The 13,912-nt window shown below is 39.1% G+C and overlaps 1 protein-coding gene across 1 annotated transcript in view; it reads left to right on the plus strand.

Annotated features, from left to right (window-relative positions):
* LOC129453570 (sodium- and chloride-dependent taurine transporter) overlaps window positions 1–13,912 on the plus strand; it is a 28,496-nt gene that overhangs the window by 1,182 nt on the left and 13,402 nt on the right. The window contains exons 2-6 of the mRNA XM_073865682.1: window positions 4,209–4,337; window positions 8,228–8,457; window positions 9,021–9,155; window positions 11,361–11,595; window positions 12,971–13,103. Coding sequence (XP_073721783.1) covers window positions 4,327–4,337; window positions 8,228–8,457; window positions 9,021–9,155; window positions 11,361–11,595; window positions 12,971–13,103 — 744 coding nt within the window. The 5' untranslated portion in view covers window positions 4,209–4,326. The remainder of the gene's footprint in view (window positions 1–4,208; window positions 4,338–8,227; window positions 8,458–9,020; window positions 9,156–11,360; window positions 11,596–12,970; window positions 13,104–13,912) is intronic.

Consider the following 13,912-nt stretch of genomic DNA (forward strand, 5'->3'; position numbering starts at 1 on the left):
CAATATCAGCGATGCAATGCAAGAAGTACTGTAACGCCGTATTTCTTATAAATTCCAATGCGTAAAATGAATAATTCAATAATAAATATTTTATGAATATTCCGTCTCCACATCCTGTGTGAAATCGATGTCACGGTGTCAACTGAGGTAAAGCAAGCGCGCGAGTGATATCTAGTGATAAAGGTTATGCGGAAGTCAGTCAGCTGACAAGTCAACTGTAGTGTAGAGCCCTACTCAAACAAACCCAATCCAGGATACCGAGTTTAGGTTTCTGTGCACTTGCCAACTTGCATAGCCTACCTAGCACACTGATAAGGGTAACAAGCATGCCTTTGGGGCAGATGCCAGCTTTGAGTACAAAAACAAACCATTGTGGTGTTTATATCTTGGTCATAAAAGTGGGTTGCAAACATGTATCAGCTATTATTTGTACTTTTTTATTTGGTGTAGTGGGCAGAATTTAGTTTTATACTGTAAACTTTGAACTTTTTTGCATGTTTATTTTATTGGCAATGTTTAATGTTTTTCGTGTTGACGCCTATAAACATTTAAGTACACTGTAAAAATGGCTAGCTGTTTCAACATGACAGATATGGACTAACCCAAGTGTTGTGTTAAATTAAACAGAAAATTTCTACTTTCTAGTTAATTTTACTCAACAGATGGGTTTGTCCTTATCTGACCCAAACATGAGATACAGTACACCCTTAGGACCCCATTTATTATTAAAAATGCGCCATTCATACCATTCTCTAAAAATAAATTGCTGGGTTTTTTCAACCCAACATTAAGTAAAAAAATGCACAAACCCAACCGGTTGAAAATGTTTATATTTCACTGAAAAAATAAATAATTCATTAAATTTAAAAAAATTTTTAAGGTACATGGTTGCAATCAATTTATTTAAGCTAAATTAAAAAAAAATGTTTTGTATTTCTTTTTTTTTTTTTGTTTAAATATAGCTTAAATAAATTGATTGCGACCACTTACCTTAAAAATTTGAGTAAATTGAATGAATCATTTTTTTTCAATGCTCAGTATTTTGGATTGAAACAACCCAGCATCGGCTTACATGTTAGAAATAACCCAGCAGTTTTTAAATATACAAGTTTACATTTTAGTCCAGCTTCATTTTCTTTATGCATGTTAAGTAAATCAAATATGTTGTAACAAAGAAAGTCTAAATAAATTATTGCCAGCTTTTCTTTTCTTGTATTTTCTGTCTTTGACTTGTCACTTAAAGGGGCAGTTAACCCAAAAATGAAATTTCAGTCATCATTAGCCTCTTTCACACAGTAATTCTGGTAAATTACCATGAATTTACCAGAATGAATTTACCAGTAAATACAAAAATGTGCTGTTCACACACGCAGTGGCGTTCCGTTATTTTACCAGTAAGACATCATTCACACATCAGTATCAAAATACCGGTAAATTCGTTGAGAAAGCGGAAGTACCTGTAGCACGCGGCGAGCTCAGTGTTGTATTTGTAAACAATCCACGTCGTTCATAACCACGGTCCGTATTTTGTTGTTTTCACGTCTGTGGTAAACAGTCGCGAAGTTGCTCATGACCAAACAACATTGAATGAGACGACGTCAAACCGAAAATGCATTTTTAACAACAGTTTGCACTTTAGGCTTCACAGAGGGTGTGCTAAGGACGTCGGCAATTCGGCGGTAAGCTGTTTTAAACAACTTTGCTGAAGAAATGTGGACGTAAACTTCAGGTGTGCTTAACTTTCAAGCTGCATGTGTGTGGAAACGTTAGTAAACACTGCGGGGGTAAACGCGTCATCTGTATTAAAACGCTATGATTGGCCCGAAGCTGTCAGCACGGTCTGACGTCGTCCGTTCTAAATGCCGTTAATCCTATAATTTTCGTTCACACACAGCGCTTACCGGTAAATTACTGGTAATCTTACAACCTGTCTTACTGGTAAATTGGGAGCACTGATTTACCGGAAAGGTTCTGTTCACACATGACATGTTAACGGCAATTTACCAGTAAATTACCAGTAAAGACTGTATGTGTGAAAGGGACTATTTACTTACCTCAAATTGTTTCAAACCTATATAAATATATTTTATTTGCTTAATACACAGAAATATATTTGGACCAATCTTTGTAACCAAACAGTTTTGAATTCCAGTATTTTTTCCTACTGTGGTATTCAATGGTGCACCTGCTTTATTGATTACAAATATCTTCCTTTGCATTCAGCAGAACAAAGAAATGCATACAGGTTTGATGCAATTTGCAGGGAGTACATTTTCCAGTGAACTGTCCCTTTAATGGGTGTTGGTTTGGTCGGGTATCAAATGTTCCCTTTGAACAAGCATGACATTTGTAAAGTCTTAAAGTTCTTGGTGGACACTTTCACAGAGAGTTACAGTACGTGGGAAATCTGATCTCCTCTGAGACGCTGTACAGTACCTACAGTACAAGATGTGCTGATGGATGTCATTTATAGCATTAACCTCAAGCCACGTCTCCAATCCGGGTCAAACTCAACATCTAGCATAAAAACAAATAGTTACACCAGCTTCAAAGGAAATAATGCAACTTCTTTTTTTTGTAATGATAATGTAAGTCTGTAATGTTGCTTGTCTAAGATCGACCCAACCATGCACAACCATTGACATGAGGGTGCTTACAATGAAGAGCAACAAGCCTTTAATTATTAAACTCAATCTTGTGTTGTTGTGCATATTGGTCCTCAGCTGAATGATCATCTACAGGAGTTAACGCCATTACATACTTCACCCCTTATTAATATTTTATAACTACTGGCATGCTGACCTTAAATCAACTGCACTGGATTTCTAGCCAAAAAGACCCAAAATGTAAGCTTTACTATAGGCCCCCTCATCACAGGACGGGGAACAACATTCCCATTGCAGCTGATTTAAATGCAAGTGTCTTGATAAAGAAAGTTTTGGTCATATGCATTGTTTGCATTTCCATTAGTGTTCAGTTAAGTGCTTCAAACTTTACACAGTTATTGCTAAGGCAAGGCAGAGCATTAGTGTGCTATAGATCAAGCACAAAGTTAAATGATAGTGAGCATGACTCGATTTTCGTGCATCGTTGCTTCAAGTGTTGTATAAAAAAAAAAACAGTGTAACCCAAATGCGGCATATGTAGTGGAACAAGTTTGGATTTATTGCATTCAATGTGAGAGCTCCCAGGAAATATAAGGACATTACGTAATAAATCCCACATGCAAAGTCTAGACTTAAAGTATCCCTCGATAATCAGTACTTGGTATTCCTGTCTCTCGGATACAGTAGCTCCCCAACTTACAGACGTATAAAAACAAATCACGGCTACTTACAAGGTGCCTGGAGGCTTTTGGGAATATGTGGGATAATTGCAGATTTTGGACTAAAGGGGGAGCTACTACTTCTGTTGTATCACTGAACAAAACTCTTTTAAAGTCATTCGTTGCTACTTTGGAATAAAACAGACATAGCCAGTGACGCAATGTAAGTTGTGATGATGTCACGACTTTTTACATTATTTGCACAAATGCCTCAAAATGCCAAGCATAGAAACGATCCTGGAAGTACAAATCGGCATTGTTCCTCTATGTAAAAGGCTGAGACGAGTTGGACACTGATACACAAAAGCCTTTTGTCACTTGCCACATTTAGCCCTATGCAAATTTACTGAGCCTTGTCTTTGCAATGCTGCTCACCACAATCTAAATCCCATTTGTCAGTCATTTAAATATCGTGTACAAACAAGCAAAAAACATGCCGACATTTTGCCTTTGGTAAAGTTGGGAATTATTATTTGGAAAACAGGGCTAACACACAGATCCAAATAAAACTCAATGCCCCCATATATTTACTACTGTAAATGTTTCGAGTAAATTAAATAATATTTCCACGAATCCCTTGATTGACTCCTTCATGTCAATGTGTTTTTTCCAGTCTTGCGAAAGGAAAAGCTATTAATGTCAGCCGGCAAGCCATCAGCTGTTCGAGTAAAGCGTAACCGAGGTTTGGATTGCCGTCCGCACGCTCTCGTTTGTCGCGTCTGCGGCTCGGATTGCCAAAAGCAGACAGTGCATGCAAAGATAAATAGTTTCAGACCTCGGACCCTTCTGAAGAGTGGAAATTTACTGTCGGGCTGACTGACGCTGGGGTTATCCACTACTTTAAAGCTGTGACCAATCTGCTGATTGCTTTTAATTGTCTTAGCTTGTAGGCGGGGTCGTGGTGTCACCTCGGCTTACACTGAGCCTCGGAGAGATTTAGGCTGTGCAGTCAGAGGTATGGTGTCTGCTGAGAGAGCAACATAGACCAATCGGATTTAGCCATGAAGGAAATGTAAGTGAAAGACAGGGAGTGAATGAAGCGTGTTGCCATGTAGAGGAACTGTAGAGCCTGTGTCCCTATATTGTTATTTTTTTAATTGAATATATTTTTTTGTTCTTGTGTAGTGGGGAGAGGTGTTTGGCTCAAAGTATAATGTTGTAAAGATGGGACTTTTATCTGTTTGTAATGCCTCTTTCAAGTATTATAAACTATAATGCATTTTGTGTTGCACTATAAATCCTGTTGATAGTACAAATTATTTCTGTCCACCCGCCGGCAACAGATCATAGCGCAATTTGAATAAATTAAACCAGGTCGTTGCTAGTTGAGTTGTGTTTTCATCAGCTTGCTTGCTTTGAATTTGTGCCAACGCAGGTTGTGTCACCACAGTGTTTTGAATGGAAAGTCAAGGTCTGGATGTTGCTCTGATTATGCAACAGTGTGTTTTGAGTTGTAGCAGCTTCCTAAGTTCCAGAAATATACAGATATAACCTACCTCAAGGGGATGATCGGCATTTGTTGAACTCTTTAAACCTTTAAATGTGGCTCTTTATACTATTGTGTAACAGTCCTGTGTGAATCACCAAGTGAATGTTTTTGAAAAATACAGGTGAATCTTTGTTTTGTTAAACATACAAGTTTGATGCTTGTACAATGTTTCTAGTACTGTTATAGTACCTCATGTATATATTTTGGATGGTGGCCTTCTTCAGTTCACCTTTATTTTTAAGAAAAAAAGATAAAGAATTGTCCCTAGCTGTCATTGGGGTGCTACCCTTTGAAAGAGTTCATTTTACCTCAGGAGGTACACGTTGGTACCAAAGAGTCCATATTAGAACCTCAAAGTACATAGTGGTACCAAAGAGTGCATATTAGTACCTCAGAGGTACATTTTGGTACCAAAGAGTCAATATTAGTACATCAAAGGTAGATAGTAGTAACTCAAAGGTACATATTGGTACCAAAGAGTCCATATCAGTACCTCAAAGGTACACATTTGTACCAAAGAGTGCATATTAGTACCTCAGAGGTGCATATTGGTACCAAAGAGTCCATATCAGTACCTCAAAGGTATATAGTAGTACCAAAGAGTGTGTATTAGTATCTAAAAGGTAGATAGTATTGACTCAGAGGTACACATTGGTACCAAAGAGTGTGTATTAGTACCTGAGAGATACAAATTGGTACCAAAGAATATGTATTAGTACCTCAAAAATACACATTGGTACCAAAGAGTGCGTATTAGTACCTCAAAGGTGTATATTGGAACCAAAAAGTCCATATACCTCAAAGGAATATAGTGGTACCAAAGAGTGCGTATTAGTACCTCAGAGGTACATACTGGCACCAAAGAGTGCGTATTAGTACCTCAGCGGTACATATTGTTACTAAATAGTGCGTATTGGTACCTCAGAGGTACATATTGGAACCAAAAAGTCCATATCAGTACCTCAAAGGTACACATTGGTACCAAAGAGTGTGTATCAGTACCTCAAAGGTACACATTGGTACCAAAGAGTGTGTCTTAGTACCTCAGAGGTGCATATTGGTACCAAAGAGTCCATATCAGTACCTCAAAGGAATATAGTGGTACCAAAGAGTTCATATTAGTACCTCAAAGACAGATATTGGTACTAAAGAGTCCATATTAGTACCTCAAAGGTAGATAGTAGTGACTCAGAGGTACACATTGGTACCAAAGAGTGTGTATTAGTACCCGAGAGATACAAATTGGTGCCAAAAGAAAGCGTATTAGTACCTCAGAGGTGCATATTGATACTAAAGAGTGCGTATTAGTACCTAAGAGGTACATATTGGTACTAAACAGTGCGTATTAGTACCTCAAAGGTAAATATTGGTATCAAAGAGTGTGTATTAGTACCTCGAAGGTACATATTAGTACTAAAGAGTGTGTATTAGTACCTCAGAGGTACATATTGGTACTAAAGAGTGCGTATTAGTACCTCAGAGGTGCACATTGGTACCAAAGAGTGCGTATTAGTACCTCAAATGTGCATAATTGGTACCAAAGAGTCCATATCAGTACCTCAAAGGTACATAGTGGTACCAAAGAGTGCGTTTTAGTACCTCAAAGGTAGATATTGGTACTAAAGAGTCCATATCAGTACCTCAAAGGTACATAGTGGTACCAAAGAGTGCGTATTAGTACCTCAAAGGTACATAGTGGTACCAAAGAGTGCATATTAGTACCTCAAAGGTACATATTAGTACTAAGAGTGTGTATTAGTACCTTAAAGGTAGATAGTGGTACCAAAGAGTGTGTATTAGTACCTAAGAGGTACACATTGGTACCAAAGAGTGTGTATTAGTACCTTAAAGGTAGATAATGGTACCAAAGAGTGCGTATTAGTACCTCAAAGGTACATATACATACTAAAGAGTGTGTATTAGTACCTCAGAGGTACACATTTGTACCAAAGAGTGTGTATTAGTACCTCAAAGGTAGATAGTGGTACCAAAGAGTGCGTATTAGTAACTCAGAGGTAGAGAGTAGTGACTCAGAGATACATATTGGTGCCAAAGAGTGTGTACAGTATTAGTACCTCAGAGGTACATATTGGCACCAAATCTGTACCTAAATGCTAAATATTAGGACATTACAGTAGGGACCATTTTTTTTTTGTTTTGATAGTGAAGAAAATTGCCATACAAAACATCAATTAAAATGAATAACTCAAGACAGACAAAAGAGGTCTTCTAATGTCGTACAACTGTTGTATGGAAGACAGCTATAGATTTTATTTGGATCCCTGGCATGCAGCCACACTTGTAGGTTAATTTGTTTATGAAGTCACATATTTATTAAGGAACAGCTCTTAAAGTGACGGAAAATAAACGTGTATTTATTGGGCGTCAAATGCTCTAAGAATTTTTCACCCTCTTCCTCCGTTTCCTTGAGAGCTGGGAAAAGGCGGACTTGTGTTTGAGGAATCAGCTTCACAGTGGGTCTATAGTTTGTTCAAGGGTTGCTAAGCTGTTGGGGAGCAGAGAGCGATGTTGGAGCCGACTTTGGTATCGTACTCTCTGGGATTTCATCTCGGGGGCTCCATGGCGAGTTTGGCTCGTGCTTTGAAACACAAGACGCCAAGCCTGACATAATTACTCCATCCTTGAATAGATTCCTGACAGCGTAAACACTGTTAGTTAAAGGAACATGGGCAGGATAAACACATGGCATTTCTGGAAGCTACGTAGTTCCGGATGAATGGATCAACAAGTCTTTTTCATTGAATACCTTATAATTTGTGCGCTCGATTGAATTTGAATTGGCTTGCAGACTTAAAATCAACATGTAATAGTGGTCTCTATTTCACAGGTGGTTGGAGGGGAGGGGTTGAAACAAATTAAGAAGGATAAGTAACATCAGTCGGAAAGCAAAGGAAGTTCTCACGTTAATGATTATATTTTGTTTGGAATAACTTATCCTTAATTTATCCCTTATCCTTTGGAATATTAATCCTTTACAATAAAATCTGTTATTCGAATTTATTATTCGAATTGTTTATTTTATTTAATTTTTTTTATTTTTATTATTTATTTATTTTTTTTTTTTTTATTTTAATATTTTATTTTATTTTAGTTAGGTACACAGTATAATGATACAATTGCAAAACTTTCTTACAGCGTGCATGTTGTGTTCTGCGTGATTTCCTGTGTTAAAACCACATAAATTTAATCGTCGTAGCCATCAGATTAACCTCAGATGTAAACATTTCTCATGTATGGAAAGTTACAGTTCTCAATTCCCTATTTACAGCTACAAACTGTCTTAATGTTAGACAGTCTATTTGTTCTCTCCACTTGCAAGGCCTTTCAGTTCAATGGAGAGAGTTAAGTTAAATGTTTTTAATTAAATTCAAGTCTTTGTCTCTCTACGTTAGCATGGCCCAAAAAGAGAAACTCCAATGTCTAAAAGACTTCCACAAAGACATCCTGAAACCTTCCCCCGGAAAGAGCCCAGGCACGAGGCCGGAGGACGAAGCTGAGGGAAAACATCCCCAAAGGGAAAAATGGGCAAGCAAGCTTGACTTTCTTCTGTCAGTCGCTGGGGGCTTCGTAGGTTTGGGAAACGTTTGGCGTTTCCCGTACCTCTGCTACAAGAACGGCGGAGGTGAGCATTGTTGTGTGTGTGCCACAATTTTGTGAGTTGGTCATAAAATAAGGGACCTTAGTGCACGGCTATTCAAATCTTACCCTGGAGGGCTGGAGCACTACAGAGTTTAGGTCCAACCCTAATCAAACTTAACCACCTGCGATTGTCAAGTGATCATGAAGACCTTGATTAGCTTGCTCAAGTGTGTTTGATCAGGGATGGAGCTAAACCCTGCAGTGCTTCGGCCCTCCAGGGTAAGATTTGAATAGCCCTGCCTTAGTGAGTTATCACAAGGGCCATGACGATGTTCCCCCGATATCCAACCTGGTGCACGCCGAAAACATTAAGAACCACTGTTAAATGAACTTTTAGATTTTAACTTACATGCATGACCGTAACCACCACATAACTGCCATCCCACTCGCTTCACAACGGCAGGAAGTATGAAGAAAGTATGCAAGCAAGTAGGAAAACCTCAGAATATACAAACAAACTCCCATAAGTTAAAGCGTTAAACACTAATCTAGCAGTTAATAAGATGTAATTATTGACAGAATTAAGCAAATCTTCCCTTTGCCTAGGTGCATTTCTCATCCCATACTTCATCTTCCTGTTCGGTGGAGGCCTGCCTGTGTTTTTCCTGGAGGTGGCTTTGGGCCAGTTCACCTCTGAGGGAGGGATCACCTGCTGGGAGAAACTCTGTCCCATCTTCACAGGTGAGTGTCCTGATCGGACAAAAAAAGCAAACCAATGAAGAAATGTAGGCAGAAATGTAGGCAGTTTAATCCGTGAACGGATCGAGAGCGAAAGCACATGAATATTAATTTGTGGTAAGGACGTGGGGTGTGAGGCGTGTCAGACAATACCAGCTGGATTTGAAGATAGGCTGTGGCAAACATATAGGTTTCGAAATGTGGGCTGTCGGATAGGAAATGCGTAATTCACCTAATATCTGTGCAGCACGGTTAGGTTAAGGATTAAGACATTTTATATGATATGTTTCAGTGGTTGCTGATGTGGAAAGGGTAGACATCACATATCAGTGGCACTTATTAATTTTGACCTAAACTCAAATGTAAAATAAATGACCAAGGTCAGAAAAGCGACAATAGACTTGAATGCTTAACTGAGCAGGTTTTCAATGAGCTGAATCTGTTTGTCAAAGTATTTTGTGTGTGACTTAATAGCAAGGATATTATTAATATTAAAATATGCTATAAAGTGTGTTGATTAAAAGACCCATTGACCCACACTCCAATAACGACAGGTGAGAGATGGATGTGGTGAACTTGCATGCTTCGCTCTCATTGGTAGTCGCTCCCAAAAGTCGCTCATCATTTGCATAAAAACTTTTTAAATCTCTTCTTAACTTTGTCGCATTGATAGACACGCCCCATCCAAGGGGCAACCTTCTGGTCTATATCGTGAAGCCAACACGGAAGCGACTTAAACTACAATTCATTGATTGGCTTCAAAAGGGAATCCCCATAGACTCCCATGTTAAAATGCCCAACTTTACAGCAGAAATAAATATGTTTACAGCCTGATACAAAAAGTGTTTTTGGTCTATATAGCAAATTTTGCCTTTCATGGCAACTGTGAGGGGTGAGAATTTTTTGCACCTCATTCATTCGAATTATATTAAGCCTTAAAGTTCTGCATAATTAAGGGCATGGCCACTTGAGTGACAGGTAAACTGCTGCTAAGGTCCACCCATGTTCCGCCTCTTGCCAATTTTCAGTTATCCAGGGCTGCGTGTTCTCCAGTTTTAGACACGCACTCACGAACTTCCCTAAACACTTCCCCTGGGGGGAATCCCTGTCCACTTCCGCGCTTTGCACAGTTCAAATGATGGAGGGGGCAGTCTCCACTTTCCATGTGATCAAGGGCTTAGGGCGATCCATTTGAACCTTCTTCAAGTGTTCCAGCAGTAGTGGGCGCTTGTACAACGTAAGCAATGACGTGCACCCGAGTGAACAGGACTGAGGGAAGTTAGCGAGGGAAGGTCATAAAAAATGAACTGGAACGCAGGGCAGGAGTGACACACTGCCAAGATGGCCGCCTAGTTTGGGCTTCAAAAATTCTCAAACCTACAGGTGACGTCACTGACACTACATCCATATTTTTTACAGTCTATGGCCCCATCCGATTGCCAACAGTCACTTTCGCTGGAAGTCACCAAGCTTCCATTGAAATGAATGAGACTGTAGATTTTCCCCAAATGTATCTCTTTAATACTCTTATATAATAAAGAAAACATCAGACCTCAAAAAATATCTGAATATATTTTAACAAGAATCTACATGCAGATTACTGAATTACGCTAATCTTTGTGCAGGCGAATTACATGACAGCTTAGTCTGTTTTGCTATCCAGTCACATCAATTTTCATAGTTCAGACTCTAAATCTGATATTCATCATTTTCCTCCAGCTCTGGTCAGGTTTCTCTTGTTTAAGTATCTCTAAGAAATGTGTAATTTATTTAGCTGCTTTCATGGTCCACTGGATCAGCTGAAAGTTCATTGTACAGAGAGTAACAAAACTAGTCTTTTCTTGCTTAAAAAACCTGCTTAGACCAGCATGAATTCCAGGCTGGCTAGTGCTGGTTGGAGTTGGTCTTGCTGGTTGACGGTGATAAAGAGGGTTGACCAAGAAATTCTTGCTGTTTAAGTAAACTCTCAGAAAAAAAGGTACAAAAGTTGTCAATGGTGTTGTCAACCTTTTCAAAAAGTACATTTTGGTACCCAAAAGGTGCATATACGTACCTCAAAGGTAAATGGACCTTTTTAAAAACTTTTGTACCTTGTTTCTGAGAGTGTAGTTTCAAAGCGTCATGAAGGCATCAGCATCATATCCAGAGGCATAACATACTGTATGCATGGGTATCATCCGCTCAATGTCAGTATTTTTCTTTGTGCAGGTATCGGCTACGCATCCATTGTGATTGTTTCTCTGCTGAATGTCTACTACATTGTCATCCTGGCCTGGGGTTTGTACTACCTGTTCCAGTGCTTTCAACCAGAGCTCCCCTGGGCAAGCTGCAACAACAAATGGAACACTGAAAACTGCATTGAGGACACCCTTCGCAAGAACAAGACCCTCTGGGTCAATGCAAATGCCACTAACTTCACTTCCCCCGTCACTGAGTTCTGGGAGTAAGTACGTCATATAAATTTGTTGGGTGTACAGTTGCCATTTATTGGCTTTATTCTAGGGCTACATAATATTGCAGAGAATTTAATATGTGATACTAGCTACAATGTACGGTATGTGGTACGGTATGCTTTACATTTGTATAATCAATTAAATTGTAATAAAATATAAAAAATGAAATTATATGGCAACATAACACTGATCACCCATAACATTATGACCACCTGCCTAATATTGTGAAGGTCCCCCTTTTGCCACCAAAACAGCCCTGACCCGTCAAGGCATGGACTCCACTAGACCTTTCTATCAGAATCAGCATTACATTTTTCAGCAGTTTCAGCTACAGTAGCTTGTCTGTTGGATCAGACCACACGGGCCAGCCTTCACTCCCCACTTGCATCAATGGCATATGACCCTGTCGCCGGTTCACCGCTTTTCCTTCATTGGACAGAACTACACTTGTCCTCAAAGTTGATGTGCTAGAAGCAGGAAAAAATGGGCAAGTGTAAGGATGTGAGCGACTTTGACAAAAGGCCAAATAGTAATGGCTAGATGACTGGGTCAAAGCATCTCCAAAACTGCAGCCCTTGTGGGGTGTTCCCGGACTGCAGTGGTGAGTACCTATCAAAAGTGGTCCAAGAAAGGAAAAGTGGTGAATTGGTGACAGGGTCATGAGCGGCCAAGACTCATTAGTGCACGTGGGGAGCGAAGGCTGATTCAACACACAAGCTACTGTAGCTGAAATTGCTGAAAAAGTGAATGCTGGCCTAGTGGAGTCGGTGCCTCAATGGGTCAGGGCTGTTTTCGTGGCAAAAGAAGGACCTACACAATATTAGGCAGGTGTTCATAATGTTATGGCTGATTGGTATACATGTCTCACATTCTTTTGTATTACCCCGTTTCGACAGTCTCTGCTATCGGCATTGAACTTAAACTTGAAAAAAATGACTAGACATAACTTTTTGAAGTATTCAAATCATTCAGGTATTGCACACTGTTGCCAAATGCATATTGCAATATGCACATGTGAGATGTTCAATATTTTCAATTTGCATTGTATTGTTGGTTTGATCGTGGTCTAAGTGGTAAATCAGCATAGCCATGTGGCATCACCAAGCTCGTTGACTTGCTTGGTCAACTTTCTCTGGGTAAACAATGAGGTCTTGCTGTTAGTCAAGATCTCCACCTAGTGTCTGATTACAGGGGTTTAAATCCTTCTTCTGGAAACCCACTGTCAAAACAGATTTGAACCAGCACAGGTTCGGATTATCTGGTCTTTGATGGAAAGTGGGTGTTGAGAGTTGTAGAGGCTCCGATAATTCTTTTCTCCTTGAAGAGTTCAGAGTTTCTCACCAACAAATGTTCTGTCCACCACAGGCGAAATGTTCTCAGCATCTCTGATGGTATCGAGGATGTGGGTCATATTAAATGGGACCTGGCTCTTTGTCTTCTTGCTATGTGGGTCATCTGCTTCTTCTGTATTTGGAAAGGTGTGAAGTCCACTGGGAAGGTGAGTTCGGTTACACTTAGCATTGTCTCACTTGGGATAATTAACTGATAAACTATTAATATTGTTCTATAAGTGAAGACTTCAGAAGCAATAGCAGCTGAATGCTACCTATTGTTAAAAATTGTCTGATCAAATTTGCTAATTAACAAGAAATCATGCCAGACGCACTAAGCTGGTTTTGCATCTGAGCTCTTCAAGTCTGTACTGCGTCATTGGAGTTACCATAAAACTAGCTAAAGCGATTTGAAGAAAACATTAGCCAGTGTTTAACCTGAGTGATAGCAATGATAGCATACATCTTTCACAATAAAAACTGCACATACAGTTCTCTTCCTTGGCACACATTTCTCTTGAGCATACAGTTGTAAATCTTATCATTGCTTCTGCCAAGACACTGCCACTTTGGATTTCTTAATAGTAATGTGAGCATTAATTATTTTAAATCTTTCCCCTTCGGCTTACAGCCATTTAGATTTGTGTGAAATATTGTATTTAACCTGACTGCATTAAGGGTGGGTTATTTGTTGTAATAAATCTTTGGAATTTAAAAACCGCAACCACATTTGTAATTGTGGTATTAGCCTTGGGACTCATGCCACAAACATTAATGCAGTACAAAACTATTTACAGACACTTGGTGTTTTGACGTCCTTTCCACATTGTGGTCGATATTGAATTTATGACAAACTTGAAAACAACAAAATGTTTCAATTACAAAATCAAACTAAATTGCATGTTAGCCTTTCAAAACTATTTTGAACGAATGTTTTAAAATGCTAGTGACAAGTATGACAAGTCTTTTAAAGAGC

This window comes from Misgurnus anguillicaudatus, unplaced genomic scaffold, assembly GCF_027580225.2.
Source record: "Misgurnus anguillicaudatus unplaced genomic scaffold, ASM2758022v2 HiC_scaffold_32, whole genome shotgun sequence".
Classification (NCBI taxonomy): Eukaryota; Metazoa; Chordata; class Actinopteri; order Cypriniformes; family Cobitidae; genus Misgurnus; species Misgurnus anguillicaudatus.